General features: G+C 43.6%; 2 protein-coding genes and 1 non-coding gene across 31 annotated transcripts in view; 2 read left to right on the top strand and 1 right to left on the bottom strand.

The window, feature by feature from the left end:
* The window catches only part of LOC110499061 (progranulin), a 32,053-nt gene extending 30,912 nt beyond the window's left edge, over positions 1 to 1,141 (bottom strand). Inside the window, exons 1-2 of one of the 2 annotated variants that reach the window (XM_021575936.3) lie at positions 782 to 1,141; positions 510 to 611 (exon numbers count right to left, since the gene is read on the bottom strand). In XM_021575936.3, coding sequence (XP_021431611.3) covers positions 510 to 512 — 3 coding nt within the window. In that variant the 5' untranslated portion in view covers positions 513 to 611; positions 782 to 1,141. The remainder of the gene's footprint in view (positions 1 to 509; positions 612 to 781) is intronic. The other variant, XM_021575935.3, reaches the window with a different exon arrangement.
* A 3,225-nt stretch (positions 1,142 to 4,366) lies between these two features.
* LOC110499060 (delta-1-pyrroline-5-carboxylate synthase) lies at positions 4,367 to 14,395 on the top strand. 28 transcript variants are annotated; one of them, XR_016489379.1, is made up of 19 exons: positions 4,367 to 4,570; positions 5,369 to 5,494; positions 6,353 to 6,504; positions 6,677 to 6,826; positions 7,056 to 7,160; positions 7,271 to 7,423; positions 7,954 to 8,044; positions 8,627 to 8,751; positions 9,025 to 9,169; positions 9,403 to 9,476; positions 9,566 to 9,665; positions 9,908 to 10,128; positions 10,281 to 10,418; positions 10,726 to 10,921; positions 11,011 to 11,132; positions 11,229 to 11,291; positions 12,177 to 12,363; positions 12,943 to 13,038; positions 13,122 to 14,395. XR_016489379.1 is itself a non-coding variant. In XM_090212567.1 (18 exons), exons 2-18 carry the CDS (start codon positions 5,395 to 5,397, stop codon positions 13,325 to 13,327), a joined length of 2,361 nt encoding a protein of 786 aa, XP_090068693.1. In that variant the 5' UTR covers positions 4,367 to 4,570; positions 5,369 to 5,394; the 3' UTR covers positions 13,328 to 14,395. The 28 variants fall into 28 exon arrangements, 13 of the variants coding, with proteins under 13 accessions (XP_090068693.1, XP_021431605.2, XP_021431603.2 ...); XR_016489377.1 differs by having other exon boundaries at positions 7,271 to 7,429; positions 11,229 to 11,257; XR_016489380.1 differs by having other exon boundaries at positions 4,373 to 5,075; positions 11,229 to 11,257.
* LOC118942476 (small nucleolar RNA SNORA15) lies at positions 10,526 to 10,656 on the top strand. Its single transcript, XR_005038412.1, has one exon. It is a non-coding gene; the product is annotated as a small nucleolar RNA SNORA15 (small nucleolar RNA).
* Positions 14,396 to 15,185: the final 790 nt, after the last annotated feature.

Here is a 15,185-nt window from a genome sequence, read left to right as displayed (position 1 = left end):
TCATTTTCTGGAATTTTCCAAGCTGTTTAAAGGCACAGTCAACTTAGTGTATGTAAACTTCTGACCCACTGGAATTGTGATACAGTGAATTATAAGTGAAATAATCTGTAAACAATTGTTGGAAAAATTACTAGGCTTCGAGCTCCTACATGCAGGACTAAGGGAAACACAATGAAGGACTAAGGGAAATACAATGACAACAAAACAATATAAATAATACCATATACATAACTGTGGCAATGGAGAATAAATAAATGGCTATTGGGGGGAGGCAGAGTAAAGACTTGACGGGATGGGGGATCATAGGGGAGCAACTTAACCATTGAAGGGGTGTGGGGACCTACTATCACATACCAGAAAAATTCTATAGCTTGAATGTTATCAGTGGATTTTCAGCACATTCGTCTCATTTCAAAGTAATGCAGCTAATTTAGTTAACTAGTAAGCTAGTTACAATTATTTTAATTGTCTAAACCAACCAACATCTATTGATCCAAAGAATCTCGTACCATTGTGTTCAGAGAATCTGAGAAGAGTAAGAGGGTAGATGAGGGAATATCGTCAGATGTGTTATTCAAGTTGGGAACTGCAATGCATAGTCTTCATATAGTCTAAAGATAGAGGCAAAAAAACAAGTTCATCATTATTAGCTGATCAAAACAATGAATGACAGAGCTGACAGTTGTCGCTAGCTAATTTAGCTAGCATAGCAAGTTAATAAACATAAAATAAAATGGGTTAGGCGTAACGCCAGACAAAATTAATTACATGTGTTATTTACCTTCGTTAGTGTGCGAAGTAAAAGCTCAAACTAGTTAAATTATCTTTCATTCGAAGCGACGCTGGAGTATTTTGCAATCTGGAGTGATTTCACATGTTTTTTCTCCCAGCAACGGTTATCACATGATATTCGCACCTTATGACCAATGGCCTGTTCCAGGGTCGACTTTACATCAGGCGCGCTGCACATAATGATCAGCTCTCTCAACTCTAGAGAACTGACGTCTCAGGAACATCAATAAAATAAATTATTGCTAAATATCTTTGTCAATAGTGTAGCTCAGGGTTGCCCAAACTCGGTCCTGGGCCTCTCCCTGAGTGCAACTTTTGGCTTTTGCCCTAGCAATGCACAGCTGATTCCACCCTGAACACACTGGAGAAGATGTTTGACATGCTTCTAACCGATTGGGTTTTTATGTTCGTTTTTTTGTGTTGTTCGTAACTTATTTTTTAAACTTATTTTATACATAATGTTGCTGCTATCGTCTCTTATGACAGAGAATAACTGCTGGACATCAGAACGGCGATTACTCACCACGAACTGGCAGAAGCTTTTTTTTTCCTTTAACAATTCCAACATGAACGACATACTGCTTTCCCGGGGACAGGCCAAATCCCCGTCATTTGTTTGAAGAGATGACAGAGGAAAAAGAGGACAAAGGTCAACTGCCTTCTGAGAATTCGCAGGCGATCGAATAAACTCCCACTGCCTTCAATTCTTCTAGCTAACGTGCAATCATTGGAAAATAAAATTGACGACCTACGAGGAAGATTAAACTACCAACGGGATATTAAAAACTGTAATATCTTATGGAGTCGTGGCTGAATGAAGACATTATCAACAGACAGCTGGCTGGTTATCCGCTGTATCTGGTAAGACAAGGGGTGGCAGACTATGCATATGTAAACAACAGCTGGTGCACGATATCTAAGGAAGTCAAGGTTTTTCTCACCTGAGGTAGAGTATCTCATGATAAGCTGTAGACCACACTATCTACCTAGAGTTTTCATCTGTATTTTTCGTAGCCTAATTGAGTGCAGTCTTTTCGAAGACTGCACTCAATTAGCTTTATTTCACCATAAGCAAACAGGAAATGCTAATCCAGAGGCGGTGCTCCTACTGGCCGGGGGACTGCAGGGAAACATATCTGTTTGACCAAATGTCTATCAGCATGTTAAATGTGCTACCAGAGGGGAAAAAAACTAAAGACCACCTTTACTCCACACACAGAGACGCATACATAGCTCTCCCTCGCCCTCCATTTGGCAAATCTGACCATAATTCTATCCTCCTGATTCTTGCTTACAAGCTCAAAATGACTCGGTCAATAAAAAAGTGGTCAGATGAAGCAGATGCCAAGATACAGGACTGTTTTGCTAGCACAGACTGGAATATGTTCCGGGATTCTTCCTATGGCATTGAAGAGTGCACCATTGGCTTCATCAATAAGTGCATTGAGGACGTCGTCCCCACAGGGATTGTACGTACACACCCCACCCAACCAGAAGCCATGGATTACAGGCAACGTCCGCACTGAGCTAAAGGCTAGAGCTGCCACTTTCAAGGAGCGGGACTCTAACCCGGATGCTTATAAGAAATCCCGCTATGCCCTCCGACGAACCATCAAACAGGAAAAGTGTCAATACAGGACTAAGATCGAATCACACTACACTGGCTCCAACGCTCGTCGGATGTGGCAGGGCTTGTAAACCATTACAGACTATAAAGAGAAACACAGCCGAGAGCTGCCCAGTGACACGAGCCTACCAGATGAGCTAAACTACTTCTATGCTCGCTTCGAGGCAAAAAAACACTGAAACATGCATGTTCCAGATCACTGTGTGATCACGCTCTCCGCAGCCGATGTGAGTAAGACCTTTAAACAGGTCAGAATTCACAAGGCCACAGGGCCAGACATTACCAGGACGTGTACTGCGAACATGCGCTGACCATTTGACAAGTGTCTTCACTGACATTTTCAACCTCTCCCTGTCCGAGTCTATAATACCAACATGTTTTAAGCAGGCCACCATAGTCCCTGTGCCCAAGAACACAAAGGTAACCTGCCTAAATGACTACCAATCCGTAGCACTCACGTCTGTAGCCATGAAGTGCTTTGAAAGGCTGGTCATGGTTGATATCGACACCATTATCCCAGAAACCTTAGACCCACTTCAATCTGCATACCGCCCTAACAGATCCACAGATGATCCAATCTCTATTGCACTCCACACTACTCTTTCCCACCTGGACAAAATAAACACCTATGTGAGAATGCTGTTCATTGACTACAGCTGAGCGTTCAACACCACAGTGCCCTCAAAGCTCATCACAAAGCAAAGGACCCTGGGACTAAACACCTCCTCTGCAACTGGATCCTGGACCTCCTAACAGGCTGCCCCCAGGTGGTAAGGGTAGGTAACAACACATCTGCACACTGATCCTCAACACAGGGGCCCCTTAGGGGTGCGTGCTCAGTCTCTTCCTGTACTTCCTGTTCACTCATGACTGCATGGCCAGGCACGACTCCAACACCATCATTAAGTTTGCTGATGACACAACAGTTGTTGGCCTGATCACCGACAATGACAAGACAGCCTATAGGGAGGAGGTCAGAGACCTGCCGCCGTGTGGTGCCAGGACAACAACATATCCCTCAACGTTATTAAGACAAAGTAGATGATTGGAATACAGGAAAAGGAGGCCCACGCACACCCCCATTCTCATCGATGGGGCTGTAGTGGAGCAGGTTGAGAGCTTCAAGTTTCTTGATGTCCACATCACCAACAAACTAACATGGTCCAAGCACACCAAGACAGTCGTGTGGAGGGCACGACAAAACCTATTCTTCCTCAGGAGATTGAAAAGATTTGGCATGGGTCCTCAGATCCTCAAAAGGTTCTACATAAGACTGCTGAACCTTTTACCTTTTTCACCTGCTCCACGACGGAGGCCAGCCTGCCCAGCGCCAGGCCGCACTCGTCACCACGGGTTACCACGGCGCTTCCCAGTTTGACCACAATCCTCTTGGCCTGGCGCAGCTCCCCACGATGAGCAAAGGAGTTACCGTTGGCACGTGCCAGGGACACTGAAAGAATACAAGTTACTACCCTGCCTTATGGTGGTGCCAATCTGAAGCACTGATCGAGCACTTTATAAAATGTATGCTTATGCCTCCCCCCTTTACACCGCTGCTAATTCTACCTACATGTACATATTACCTCAATTACCTCGACTAGGGTACCCCTGTATATAGTCTCGCTATTGTTATTTTACTGTTGCTCTTTAACTACTTGTTACTTTGATATAAAAATAATTTAACTGCATTGTTGGTTAGTGGCTTGTAAGTAAGATTTTCACTGTAAGGTCTACTACACCTGTTGTATTCGGCTCATGTGATTAATACAATTTGATTGGATTCAAATAATCAAAGCTTGATGATGAGTTGATTCATTGAAACGGCTGTGTTGTGCTAGGGTAAAAAATTATAACGTGTGAGATGTGAGGGGGTGGTGGTTCAAATGAAGATAACCTGGAACGCGCCCAGTCTTTGCGTAGAGCTGATTTCTGACCAATCACTGCGCTAGGTGTATGGCTCTGTAACTTCCGTTTACGCCAAGCTATTCGTTCCCAATGCCTCCCCCCAACTGTTATTGTTTCCCTCTCACCGGCCTGAAAGAGAAGAGAACACCTGTAATTTCCATCAACTAAATCACTGCGCGCGTACTGTAACGTGTGAGTGTGTTGTGGCGGTTGAAGTTTAGCAAGAATTTGCAACGAATTCTGGTGGTGAGTGAGTGAATGCACACATAGCCACCTGACCTGTATAGTAAGTAACGTTAGCTAGCTATGCTGGAACAGCCATGTGGTGGTGCCGGAGCCTCTGCTGCCTGAGCATGATACAGATCAGTCTGTCTTGGGCTACTCAGTGACAAGTTGTTGACAATGACAGCTTTGAGTGGGTGATATGTTTTGTTTGAACTATCATCTGTCATTCTTGAGAAAACACCGACATGTGTTGCTCTGCCTTTTTTTCCCAATAAGGGGCACATAATAAGTGATCCTGCAAGGAGCAGGGCTGGTTTCATCAGCAACATAAAAGCACATGAAAGGGAGGAGTTTCTGTGATTTAGACCGGATTCAGCTCTCCTATTGGTTGAGGGCAGGCCTTGTTTATACTGTATGGAATGTGGAATAGAAAGGTTGGAGAGTAGTCCTTTTTTAAACGACATGGGCTTGATAGACGTGGCTGCATAACAGACAAACAGGACTTGGAGATTAAGCAAGTATTACTGTGAGTTTTTCTGTTCTTTATCCAAATGCAAAAAATACTGACATTATGCCGTTTTATTTATATATATATATGTATGTATGTATGTGTAAAACTATATAACCTTTTATTTAATTATGCAAGTCAGTTAAGAACAATTTCTTATTTACAATGACGGCCTACAAAAAAATGTAATCCTTTTGTGACTTTTAAATGTTGAACTGTGATTTGAATTCTTCAAGTGCAAAAAATGAAAAAAAGAGAACTTGGAACATTGAACATTTGATAGTGATTAAATGATTCTCTCTCCTCTCTAGCTGTTGGAAGTGCGGGTCAGTTGACCATGCTGCTACAGAGGCTGTCTCTGTGTGCTGGGCTCCCCTTGGGCCCTAGGACTCGAAGCACCTTCATCTGCCCTCGTCTTGCTAAACCACTGACACAAGGCAAGTGGGACTGGCAAACATGCATACATTCACATACCCACACACATGCATGCATACAATACAGTAGGCTACACCAGCGATTGAGGAGTGGTATAGATATCTATGTAGGATACATTTAGAAAATAGTAGGCTATTATTCCAGTGATTTTCAATAGTTTCTGTAGCTTGAGATTTTAGTAATGGCATGATAACTGCATAGCATATGTATGGGACCACAAGCCAGTGATGTATTTGTTTGGTTTCTTCCCTCACGCAAGAAGGATAGTCTAGTTCCCTAAATGTATCAAGTCCTAATTGTTTAATGCTATCATCTTGCATACCTGTGCATACTTGTTTATGCTCCTGTTGCAGGATAAACCAGGTTGATTGCATCAAGATAATGGAGGCCTATCCCTTTCTGGCCATCCTCTCTCTTTGTTTCTGTTACCCCAGACTTTGACTCTCATACTCACTCACGCACGCGGTTGACTGCACTTTAGTGGAGAGATGTGTGCAGTCAGCGATGGCTTTGCCGGTTGCCGTGCTGATGTGGCAATTTGCACCCTGCGTTTTTCATCTCCGTGGATACCAGGGAATTTAGGAGGGGGGTGAGGGGGTCCTGGCTGCTCTGTTTGTCTAACTCTTTATATAATCAATGATGGAACAAAACCGAACCCAGCTCACACCCACTTACCACATGATCATACTGGTAGGAGATGTACTGATGTGTGTGTGCGCTAATGCTGGTTAGGAACAGTGTTTATGAACATTGCCTCAAGTTAAACAAGGGAAGCCATAAGCATACATTTTATAAAGTGCTCGACCAGTGCTTCAGATTGGCACCACCATAAGGCAGGTTAGTAACTTGTATTCTTTCAGTGTCCCTGGCGCGTGCCAACGGTAACTCCTATGCTCATCGTGGGGAGCTGCGCCAGGCCAAGAGGATTGTGGTCAAACTGGGAAGCGCCGTGGTAACCCGGGGTGACGAGTGCGGCCTGGCGCTGGGCAGGCTGGCCTCCGTCGTGGAGCAGGTGAGGAAGGTCAAAGGTAAAAAGGCTGAAGGGAGAACAGGACCTTCACTCAAGACATGGCTTAAAGCTTGTATTTTAACAGCTGTCTGCTTACTGTAGTTTATTCGTTGTTGCAAGGCTACTTGAGAGGCTTTAAATGCGGGTCACTGAGATAGTTTGTGTTTGGTTGCAGGTTGCCATGCTACAGAACCAGGGCAGAGAGATGATGATCGTCACCAGTGGGGCGGTGGCCTTCGGCAAACAGAGACTGAGGCACGAGATCCTGCTGTCCCAGAGTGTCAGACAGGCCCTGCACTCTGGACAGAACCAGCTCAAAGACATGGTGAGACCAGGGCCCATTATCCACAAAGCCTCTGAATAGGAGTGCTGATCTAGGATCAGTTTTTGCCTTTTCGATCATAATGAATAAGCTTATATGGAAAGATTAGCACTCCTTTCTGAGACCCAAGTCTTATACAAACTGCTCCAAAATATGGTGAAATCAACTTTATTATAAAACAAATCTATTCATATCATTCCTTTCTCTCTCTCAATCTATCTGTCGGTTTCAGTCAGTACCTGTTCTGGAGGCACGGGCCTGTGCGGCAGCCGGACAGAGTGGCCTGATGGCCTTGTATGAGGCCATGTTCACCCAGTACAGCACATGCACTGCACAGGTATGCACACCTTCTCTATGTATTTGAATTCACACTGTTACCCAGGACAATTACCTCTCAATAAAGTTGTATTGAATCGAAAAACAGGATTTGCTCTGATTTAATCCCAGGTACTGGTTACAAACTTGGACTTCCACGACGACCAGAAGCGGCAGAACCTAAACAGCACATTACAGGAGCTGCTCCGCATGAACATTGTGCCAATCATCAACACCAACGACGCCGTGGTGCCCCCGCCCGAGCCCAACAGCGACCTCCAGGGGGTAAACGTGGGTACAGAGCACAGGGGTGGTCCGGAGAGGGCAGGACAGGGGCAAGGGGTGTGTATAGCGGTGTAGTGTTAGCAGCTAGCATACTACCATACGGCTGGTACTCTTCACTGGCTCGCTCTACCCCCCCCCCCCCCCCCCCAAAAGGATGTGCGTGCAGGGAGGGCTGGGGAGATGGGAGAAGGTGGCTGTCTGGTCTCACTCCTGGAGGTAGACGCATGCTTCTTTTCTCCTTCCGCAAGCTTAGGCGGAAACGAGCAAGTTCTTCCGGTGTAGAAAAACACATTAGTACTAAACAACTAAAGATTGTAGTGCCAGTAGCTTTGCTAACCCACACAATCGGAAAACCAATATCAACGATAGCCAATCTAGTAGTGCTTCACTTTATAATAAAATGCTTGGATTTCAATCGCACCTTTTCTTTTACGCTGACCTCAATTTCGACTGACAACACTCTATTACTTTACCCCGATCTTTTTCGATGTCTTTCTGTGAGACTTAGTCGGTGTTTTCCTCCACGTTAGGTCATCAGTATAAAGGACAATGACAGTCTGGCTGCACGCCTGGCTGTGGAGATGAAGGCAGACCTGCTCATTGCGCTCTCTGACGTAGAAGGTAGATTGCTAACACAGCTACACATTAACACCCATTAGGTAACGCGCCATCTGCCTGCGCTCTGGCTCAAAACAATACACGGTAATTAAGGAGCATTACTGTAAGAGGGGGAACTACAGAGGGGTATACTGCAAAGTAGGATCAAGGAGTTAGCCAGCTAACTTTCCTAACTATTATGAAATAACTTTACTTTTTTTTTGAAAGATACAGTAAGCTTGAAATGGGCATAGTCTTATTGACTCAACTAAAAACACGTATCCAAGTTTAGCTTTCTTAATGAACCAGAAATCAGTAGTTGTTTATCCTACTTCGTGGGTATACCCCTCGGGTCCTTTTGGTTGTGTTCATTAGGCACTGAATGGAAGAAAACAGACTTAAACTGGCCGTGACTACCTGAACTTGTACAATAGGAAACACTCATTTTTGTTTTCTGTCAGTGTTCCATTAAGTACCCTAATAAACACGACCCTGGTTGTATTTGGAAATCACTGATGGATTGGGCAGGGAGGGAATCTTTGTGCATGTTAGGCTAGCACCACAGGAAACAATCATGTAACCATAGTTACCTCCTATCTCTTGTAGGACTGTACGACAGCCCTCCTGGATCGGATGACGCCAAACTCATTGACATCTTCTACCCTGGCGACCAGCAGTCGATCACCTATGGGACAAAATCCAGGGTGGGTTTAGGAGGCATGGAGGCAAAGGTAATTACAAAGACACGTGTAGATTAGAATAGAAAACTGTGTCGTTCAATACATGTAAGAGTTGAGGACTACATGTAAGAGTTGAGGACTACACATCTGTAATCAGGTTTTAAGAAAGTCTTTGTAATTAGTTACAGACTTTGGAACTCTGTGTGTCAGAGTGATATTTGGCATCAACCCGCAGTGCAAGTCTTTCCATTTGGGGCCAAATCCTTACTCGAGAAACAAGTGGGGAATTCAAATAGCCTACGTGTATCCCACCTCTACCCTCAGGTAAAGGCTGCCCTGTGGGCCTTACAGGGGGGCACGTCAGTAGTCATCGCCAACGGCACCCACCCCAAGGTGACGGGCCACGTGATCACTGACATCGTGGAGGGCAAGAAAGTGGGCACCTTCTTCTCCGAGGTCAAACCTGCCGGTGAGTTCTTCTGGGGTCATCTCTTTGGGACGGACACCGACGATGAAGGTTATTAGAATGATGATGATTATGACAATAATGAGCATAATGGTGATAATCATGGTGAGGATCATGATGATTGTACTTCTTATGAAGACAATTAGGATTATGATCACGCATGCTCATGTCCAATAGTCCCTTTTGCTATTTTGTGTCTGTTGTCATCTCATCCGCGGTATTGTGTCCATCTCCAGGCCCCACCGTGGAGCAGCAGACTGAGATGGCCCGGAACTCCGGCAGAACCCTGGCAGCCCTGCACCCGGACCAGGTCAGACACTCATACACAGTTATATAGTATACGTGATCCCAGGTGTGTCTGTGGTTAGTTGAATCTTTAATGAATCGTTCCCACCCCAGAGAGGCGCGATCATCTGTCACCTGGCAGACCTGCTGGTTGAGAAGAAGGAGGAGATCCTTGCTGCCAACAAGACGGACATGGACCTAGCAGCCAATGCGGGTAACTATTCCCGTCACGTCCATCTTCTCTCTGATTGAATCGATGGTGTTTGTCAAAACAGGTCCTACTCGTCAGGGCGTTTTACTTACCAACATCCCGTTGTGTGACTGTGATAGGATGTTGATCATTTGAGGGTGCTGTTGCATATGAAGGTGTATAAGAGCATCACTTGAGTAGTTGAAGGGATAGTCAGGGGTTTTCAACTACATTTAATTTCTATGTGTTCTCCATCCTCCTATCAGGCCAGTTGTCGTCAGCCCTGCTCAATCGTCTGAGCCTGTCCCCGGCCAAGCTAAATAGCCTGGCTATAGGGCTGAGACAGATAGCCTTGGCCTCTCAGGACAGTGTGGGCAGAGTCCTGCGCAGGACAAGAGTAGCCCACAACTTAGAGCTGGAGCAGATCACTGTGCCCATAGGAGTACTTCTGGTCATCTTCGAGGCCCGCCCCGACTGCTTGCCGCAGGTAATGTGTTTGTGTGTGCGTTTGGGCTCGTCTATGTGTGTGAGAGTTGTGCTTGTGCATCGTGGACCATCTTTTGGTAACGTGGGGTGGTGTTCGTGCTGGTGGTTATGCAATTCTGTGGGTAAAAGGCTATTGTTCTCATTTGTGTGTAGGTATCAGCTCTAGCCATAGCCAGTGGTAATGCTCTGCTGGCGAAGGGGGGTAAGGAAGCAGCCAACACCAACCGCGTCTTACATGAGCTGACCCAGGAAGCACTGGACATCCACGGGGTCAAAGAGGCTGTACAGCTGGTAATCATAGCTGGAAAAAACATCCCATTTAAGAAAAACGGCATGGAAGATATTTAAATACAATAATTTATACTGAAATCATAGTATTCAAAATCGTGGAACACTAGGTATGAGTGAATTCTGTGTTACTCTGCCAGTAGTAAATATAGTCAGACACCATCCAAAAGAATCCTTTCATTCCTCCTTTCCTAAGGTGAGTGCTGTCCTGTACGTACTCAGCGGAGAATTGAATACAACGTAGCAGTGTATTCCCCCTATAGAAAAAATAAATCCCAGAATGCAGTAGGGTTTATTTTGCGTGCTCCAGGTGAGTACCCGTGAGGAGGTGGAGGACCTGTGTAGACTAGATAAGATGATAGACCTGATCATCCCGCGAGGCTCGTCTGCGCTGGTCAGGAACATCCAGAGAGCAGCCAAGAGCATCCCAGTGCTGGGCCACAGTGAGGGCATCTGCCACATCTACGTCGACTCGGAGGCCGCCATCGACAAGGTCATCAAGATCGGTCAGTGGGAAAATACGCGCAGACACACACATTTTAATTTACTACCAATGAAGGAGAAGGAGTGATTGATTGATGTTTTCTCTCTCCAGTCAGAGACTCTAAATGTGACTACCCTGCGGCCTGCAATGCCATGGAAACGCTGTTGGTGCACAGGGATATCCTCAGGACCACTCTGTTTGACCAGATCATAGACATGCTCCGCACCGAACGGGTAAGACCACACACACACGCACTCAAATACGCAGGTACAGACACATTGACATAAACAAGTGATATTATCCTCCTCTTCATCTCCTCTTAAATACAGGTTCAAATCACTTGGCTAAATAAGATACAGTAAGGACCGACTGGCTGCTTGTTTGGTGGAATGGTTGGTTACATTTGACTACAACTTCAAATCAAATATTTATTTTCTTTCACTGAGGTTGGATTGAGGTGGATGGGTTTAAACATGTTGATTAAGTGCATTTTTCATGTCTCATTGTTGACGGTTTATGCTTCTAAAACCCAATTCACAAAAATGAACATTAACAATTTACAATCCAATTGATCATAATCATAACAAAAAGACTTCCAAGTATCACTAAAACTTTTGTTGTGATTCGTTATGACAGATCTATCTATGGCAATCTATGGAAACTTTGGTAATTTATATTCTTAACTTTAAAAATAAAAAAATAATCTATTCATATAAAATATTCATTTTTTTTCTTGATCTGTAAAACTGTGTTCATATTGCCTAAGAGTCTCTCTAGCAGATAGATCATATGGTTAAAGAGAAAATAGCCTGATTATTGAAAAAATAATCTCATCAACATTGACAGCATTTGCAATTATTTCTGCAACTCTTCCAACTACTGACTTTTCACAACTGCCAACGGTTTGGCGTCTAAACATTTACAAAAGACATATAGACATCGTAAAATAAATGAAAGCATGTTCAAATATAAAGGATATTCCATGCTGAAACCCTCATATTAAACACTAATGGTATTCACTAAATTGATGGGTTACATTTAGGATCATGTTTTACAGCTTTGTCATTCTATTCTTTTAAAAAAAAATTAAAGTCATCTTATTTTATTATCTTTGTCATGTTGTGAAAATTGTGTCTAGTTTACTGGTAAACTTAAAAGTTACCGGTAATATACCCTCCCTTTCCAACCCTAGATGCAATCAAACTCCCCGATTTGATTGATTAATTGACCGATCGCCGTATGTAATGATGACCCCCCCCCCTTCCCAACCCCTTTAGGTGAAGATTCATGCTGGCCCCAGGTTCGCCTCCTACCTGACCTTTAGCCCATCTGAGGTCAAGTCTCTGAGGACAGAATACGGGGATCTGGAGTGCTGCATCGAGGTGGTGGACAGCATGCAGGAGGCTATAGACCATATCCACAGATATGGCAGCTCCCACACCGACGTCATTGTGACTGAAAACGGTAGCTATGACTGTCTGGTAATATAATAGTTGTGAGAAGTTTCTCTCTCTCTCTTTTGTCTTCACTTTGATTCACCCAGGTTAGTCTCTCTTTCAGGAGAGACCTGTCTGTCTCTCTTTTTCACCCTTGTCCCTTTCTTCCTCTCTTTCTCTAATAAGTAATGACAGCATTTTTTGGCTTCGTGTAAAACCTCCCCATGAGACTACTTTGAAGAGGACAGAACTGATTTGAATGTAAAATAGGTTTTGCTAAGGGTTCTTTGTTATTAATTTATATGTAGTTATATGATTGATATTCTTCTTGAATGTTTCTTGAATGTTATTTTCCCCTCAAGTTTTATAATACATTTTGATGGAGTACTTTACTGACAATCTCTAAGATGGGTTGAATTATAGATAGATTTTGAGTTGGTTCCGTACAGAGGACAGAGCATTTTCTGTCTTTGTTCTACCATCTAGTGGCCACAGATTGTATAATATGTTGATCTAAATTGAATGATCCATTGTGTGCATTAGAGGAAATATAGCTGAGAGATGATGACAGTGACAATGATGGTAGCTGTGATGATGATTCTTACAGAGGACACAGCGGAGCAGTTCCTGCAGCAGCTGGATAGTGCTTGTGTGTTTTGGAATGCCAGTTCACGTTTCGCAGATGGCTACCGCTTCGGACTGGGTATGCATCATTTTTATTTTTATTATTTTATCACTGACTTCCTGTTCAACTATCTCACTCACTCCCTGTCTCACTCCCTCTAGGTGCTGAGGTAGGCATCAGTACAGCTCGTATCCATGCCCGGGGCCCCGTGGGCCTTGAGGGTCTCCTCACCACCAAGTGGGTTCTGAGAGGAGACGGTCACACCGCAGCAGACTTTTCTGAACACGGCACCTTGAAGTACCTCCACGAGAACCTGCCAGTCACACAGCCACAGCCAAGACAGATGACTGCCCAGCGTGAGGACTGACCGAGGACCTCCGAATAAGAGACACGCTCAACCATTTCCCCGAGAGCAAAGCTATCCCCTGGTACCAAAAAAACACTCCCATTGTCTTATTCATTCAGTCTGGATCAGAGTTTACATCGATTTTTAATTCTAACTCGGCTCTCAAAAGTTTAATTGCGGTGCTTACCTCACTCAGTATTCCAGTCACTGCTTGTTCGTGGGCCCTTCCTGTGACCAAGCGGTGAATACACTCAATATTGGTTGCATTGACCCTGTTGGAATGTAGAAGGTCTCACATCCTTGGTTCAGGCCTTAATTGGTCTAGAAGATATTATACGCAATTGTTGCTTAAGCTAGTTTACATCAGCGTTATTATCACTATCAAAAGGTTTCCCACTTGGTTTTAGTTCCTTTTGATTGGTCTGTCGTGCTGTACATTTATGAATGGCTGCTCAATCAGGTCAGACCCTTACCCTGAAAGTATTGATTTGGTCTCACACCAGAGACTAACGTGTACATTTACTCTAATTAGAAGTGATACAAGTGCATAACCAAACCAGCTAAACCTAATTTGGGAAAGGTACTGATGTGTAATTTTATATAGTGCTGTATGAATTGCTGTTACCATTACTACTAATCCTTATTTATATGTGGTTAAATGACTAGTGATGAACCACTGGATAAACAATATTTAAGTCTTAAATGTATTTTGTCATAAAAATATGAGATTGATGAATAAGAAATTGACCCGATCTGATTTGTAAGCCTTCAAGTTAGATTTTATATATAAGACTTTATGTTCTTCTTTTGAATGCAAATGATTTATTCTCCTGCTTTTGCTTTTTTTTCATGCTGTCTATTAATGTGGAATTTACAGTGCCCAGAGCCTCTGTCAAACACAAGAGCAGTAATTGACAAGCTGCTTCCCATCTCATCCAAGGGACTACTGCCTTAAGATACAGTGCCGCTGTAACATTCCAGCCTATGAGCTTTTATATCTGATGTCAAGTAACGCACTCTACAGATCAGTTCAGGTTTTTTGTCATTCATAGACCGTATTGTAGAATAAAAGTTTTTGTTGAATATGAATTGGATTGATTTTGTATGGGATTTTACATGCATACCACCACTCTTTCTACTTCCACAAATAACAAATTAGCACCAAAGAAGTCATACTGATCTGAAAACAAACGTCTAAAAAGACTTTTTAATGGTTCTCATCTGGGAATAGGATTTTGCTGTAAGTGGGGCATGGAAGATTGAAGACAATACTATAGAGGTTTAATTATCCAGCTATCAGGAAAGAAAGCGGGAAAGAACTGAGACTAATAATGGAATCACAGAGTATTTTCTTCTGTGGTTTTTCTACTCGCAAATAAAGAATTCATCCTCCAAAATGCACTACTTACCCTTCAATCAGCCTCCCATCACAAATACAAAGGGTTCATAGATGAAGAATAGACAGGGTCTACTCAGATCTCACTCTTTTTTTGTACTCTTTCTTTGGAAGGAGCTTGATATTTGTAATGCGAAGAATGACTTGCAGAGGTAGAGAGTCTGATACATGGATGTTGAGGAATATTTAGCAGGTCTAGAATGGCCAATTGAGGGATCATGCAGCTTTAGGCCTATTAGAGAGATGTAGCTTTTGACCTAGTAGGTTCCTATACGTTTTTATTTCATTACCATAAAGAGGTAAACATACTGAAACACATACAGCACATAATGTACTGATACTAGATTGAGATCACTGCATCATCATGACCTCCAGCATGAACTTCCATTTACGACAGACGTCAAGCACCCTGTGAATCTCCTGTCATCTTTTCTCTGGCGTTTCTCCGTTTAGGCAGTGCCAAATCCCATGTTGCACCCTGTT

Source organism: Oncorhynchus mykiss, chromosome 20 (assembly GCF_057628025.1).
Source record: "Oncorhynchus mykiss isolate SJ-2025 chromosome 20, ASM5762802v1, whole genome shotgun sequence".
In the NCBI taxonomy this organism is placed as follows: domain Eukaryota; kingdom Metazoa; phylum Chordata; class Actinopteri; order Salmoniformes; family Salmonidae; genus Oncorhynchus; species Oncorhynchus mykiss.
Note: the sequence above shows the minus strand (reverse complement) of the source record. Positions and strands in the feature narration are given on the sequence as shown.

Excerpts from the sequence above, each read along its gene's own strand:
- LOC110499060 (XM_021575930.3), top strand. The coding sequence starts at position 5,395 with ATGCTGCTACAGAGGCTGTCTCTGTGTGCTGGGCTCCCCTTGGGCCCT. Across the intron at positions 8,045-8,626 it reads TGCGCTCTCTGACGTAGAAG|GACTGTACGACAGCCCTCCT; the intron begins GTAGATTGCTAA and ends TATCTCTTGTAG. Across the intron at positions 11,133-12,176 it reads ACATGCTCCGCACCGAACGG|GTGAAGATTCATGCTGGCCC; the intron begins GTAAGACCACAC and ends CAACCCCTTTAG.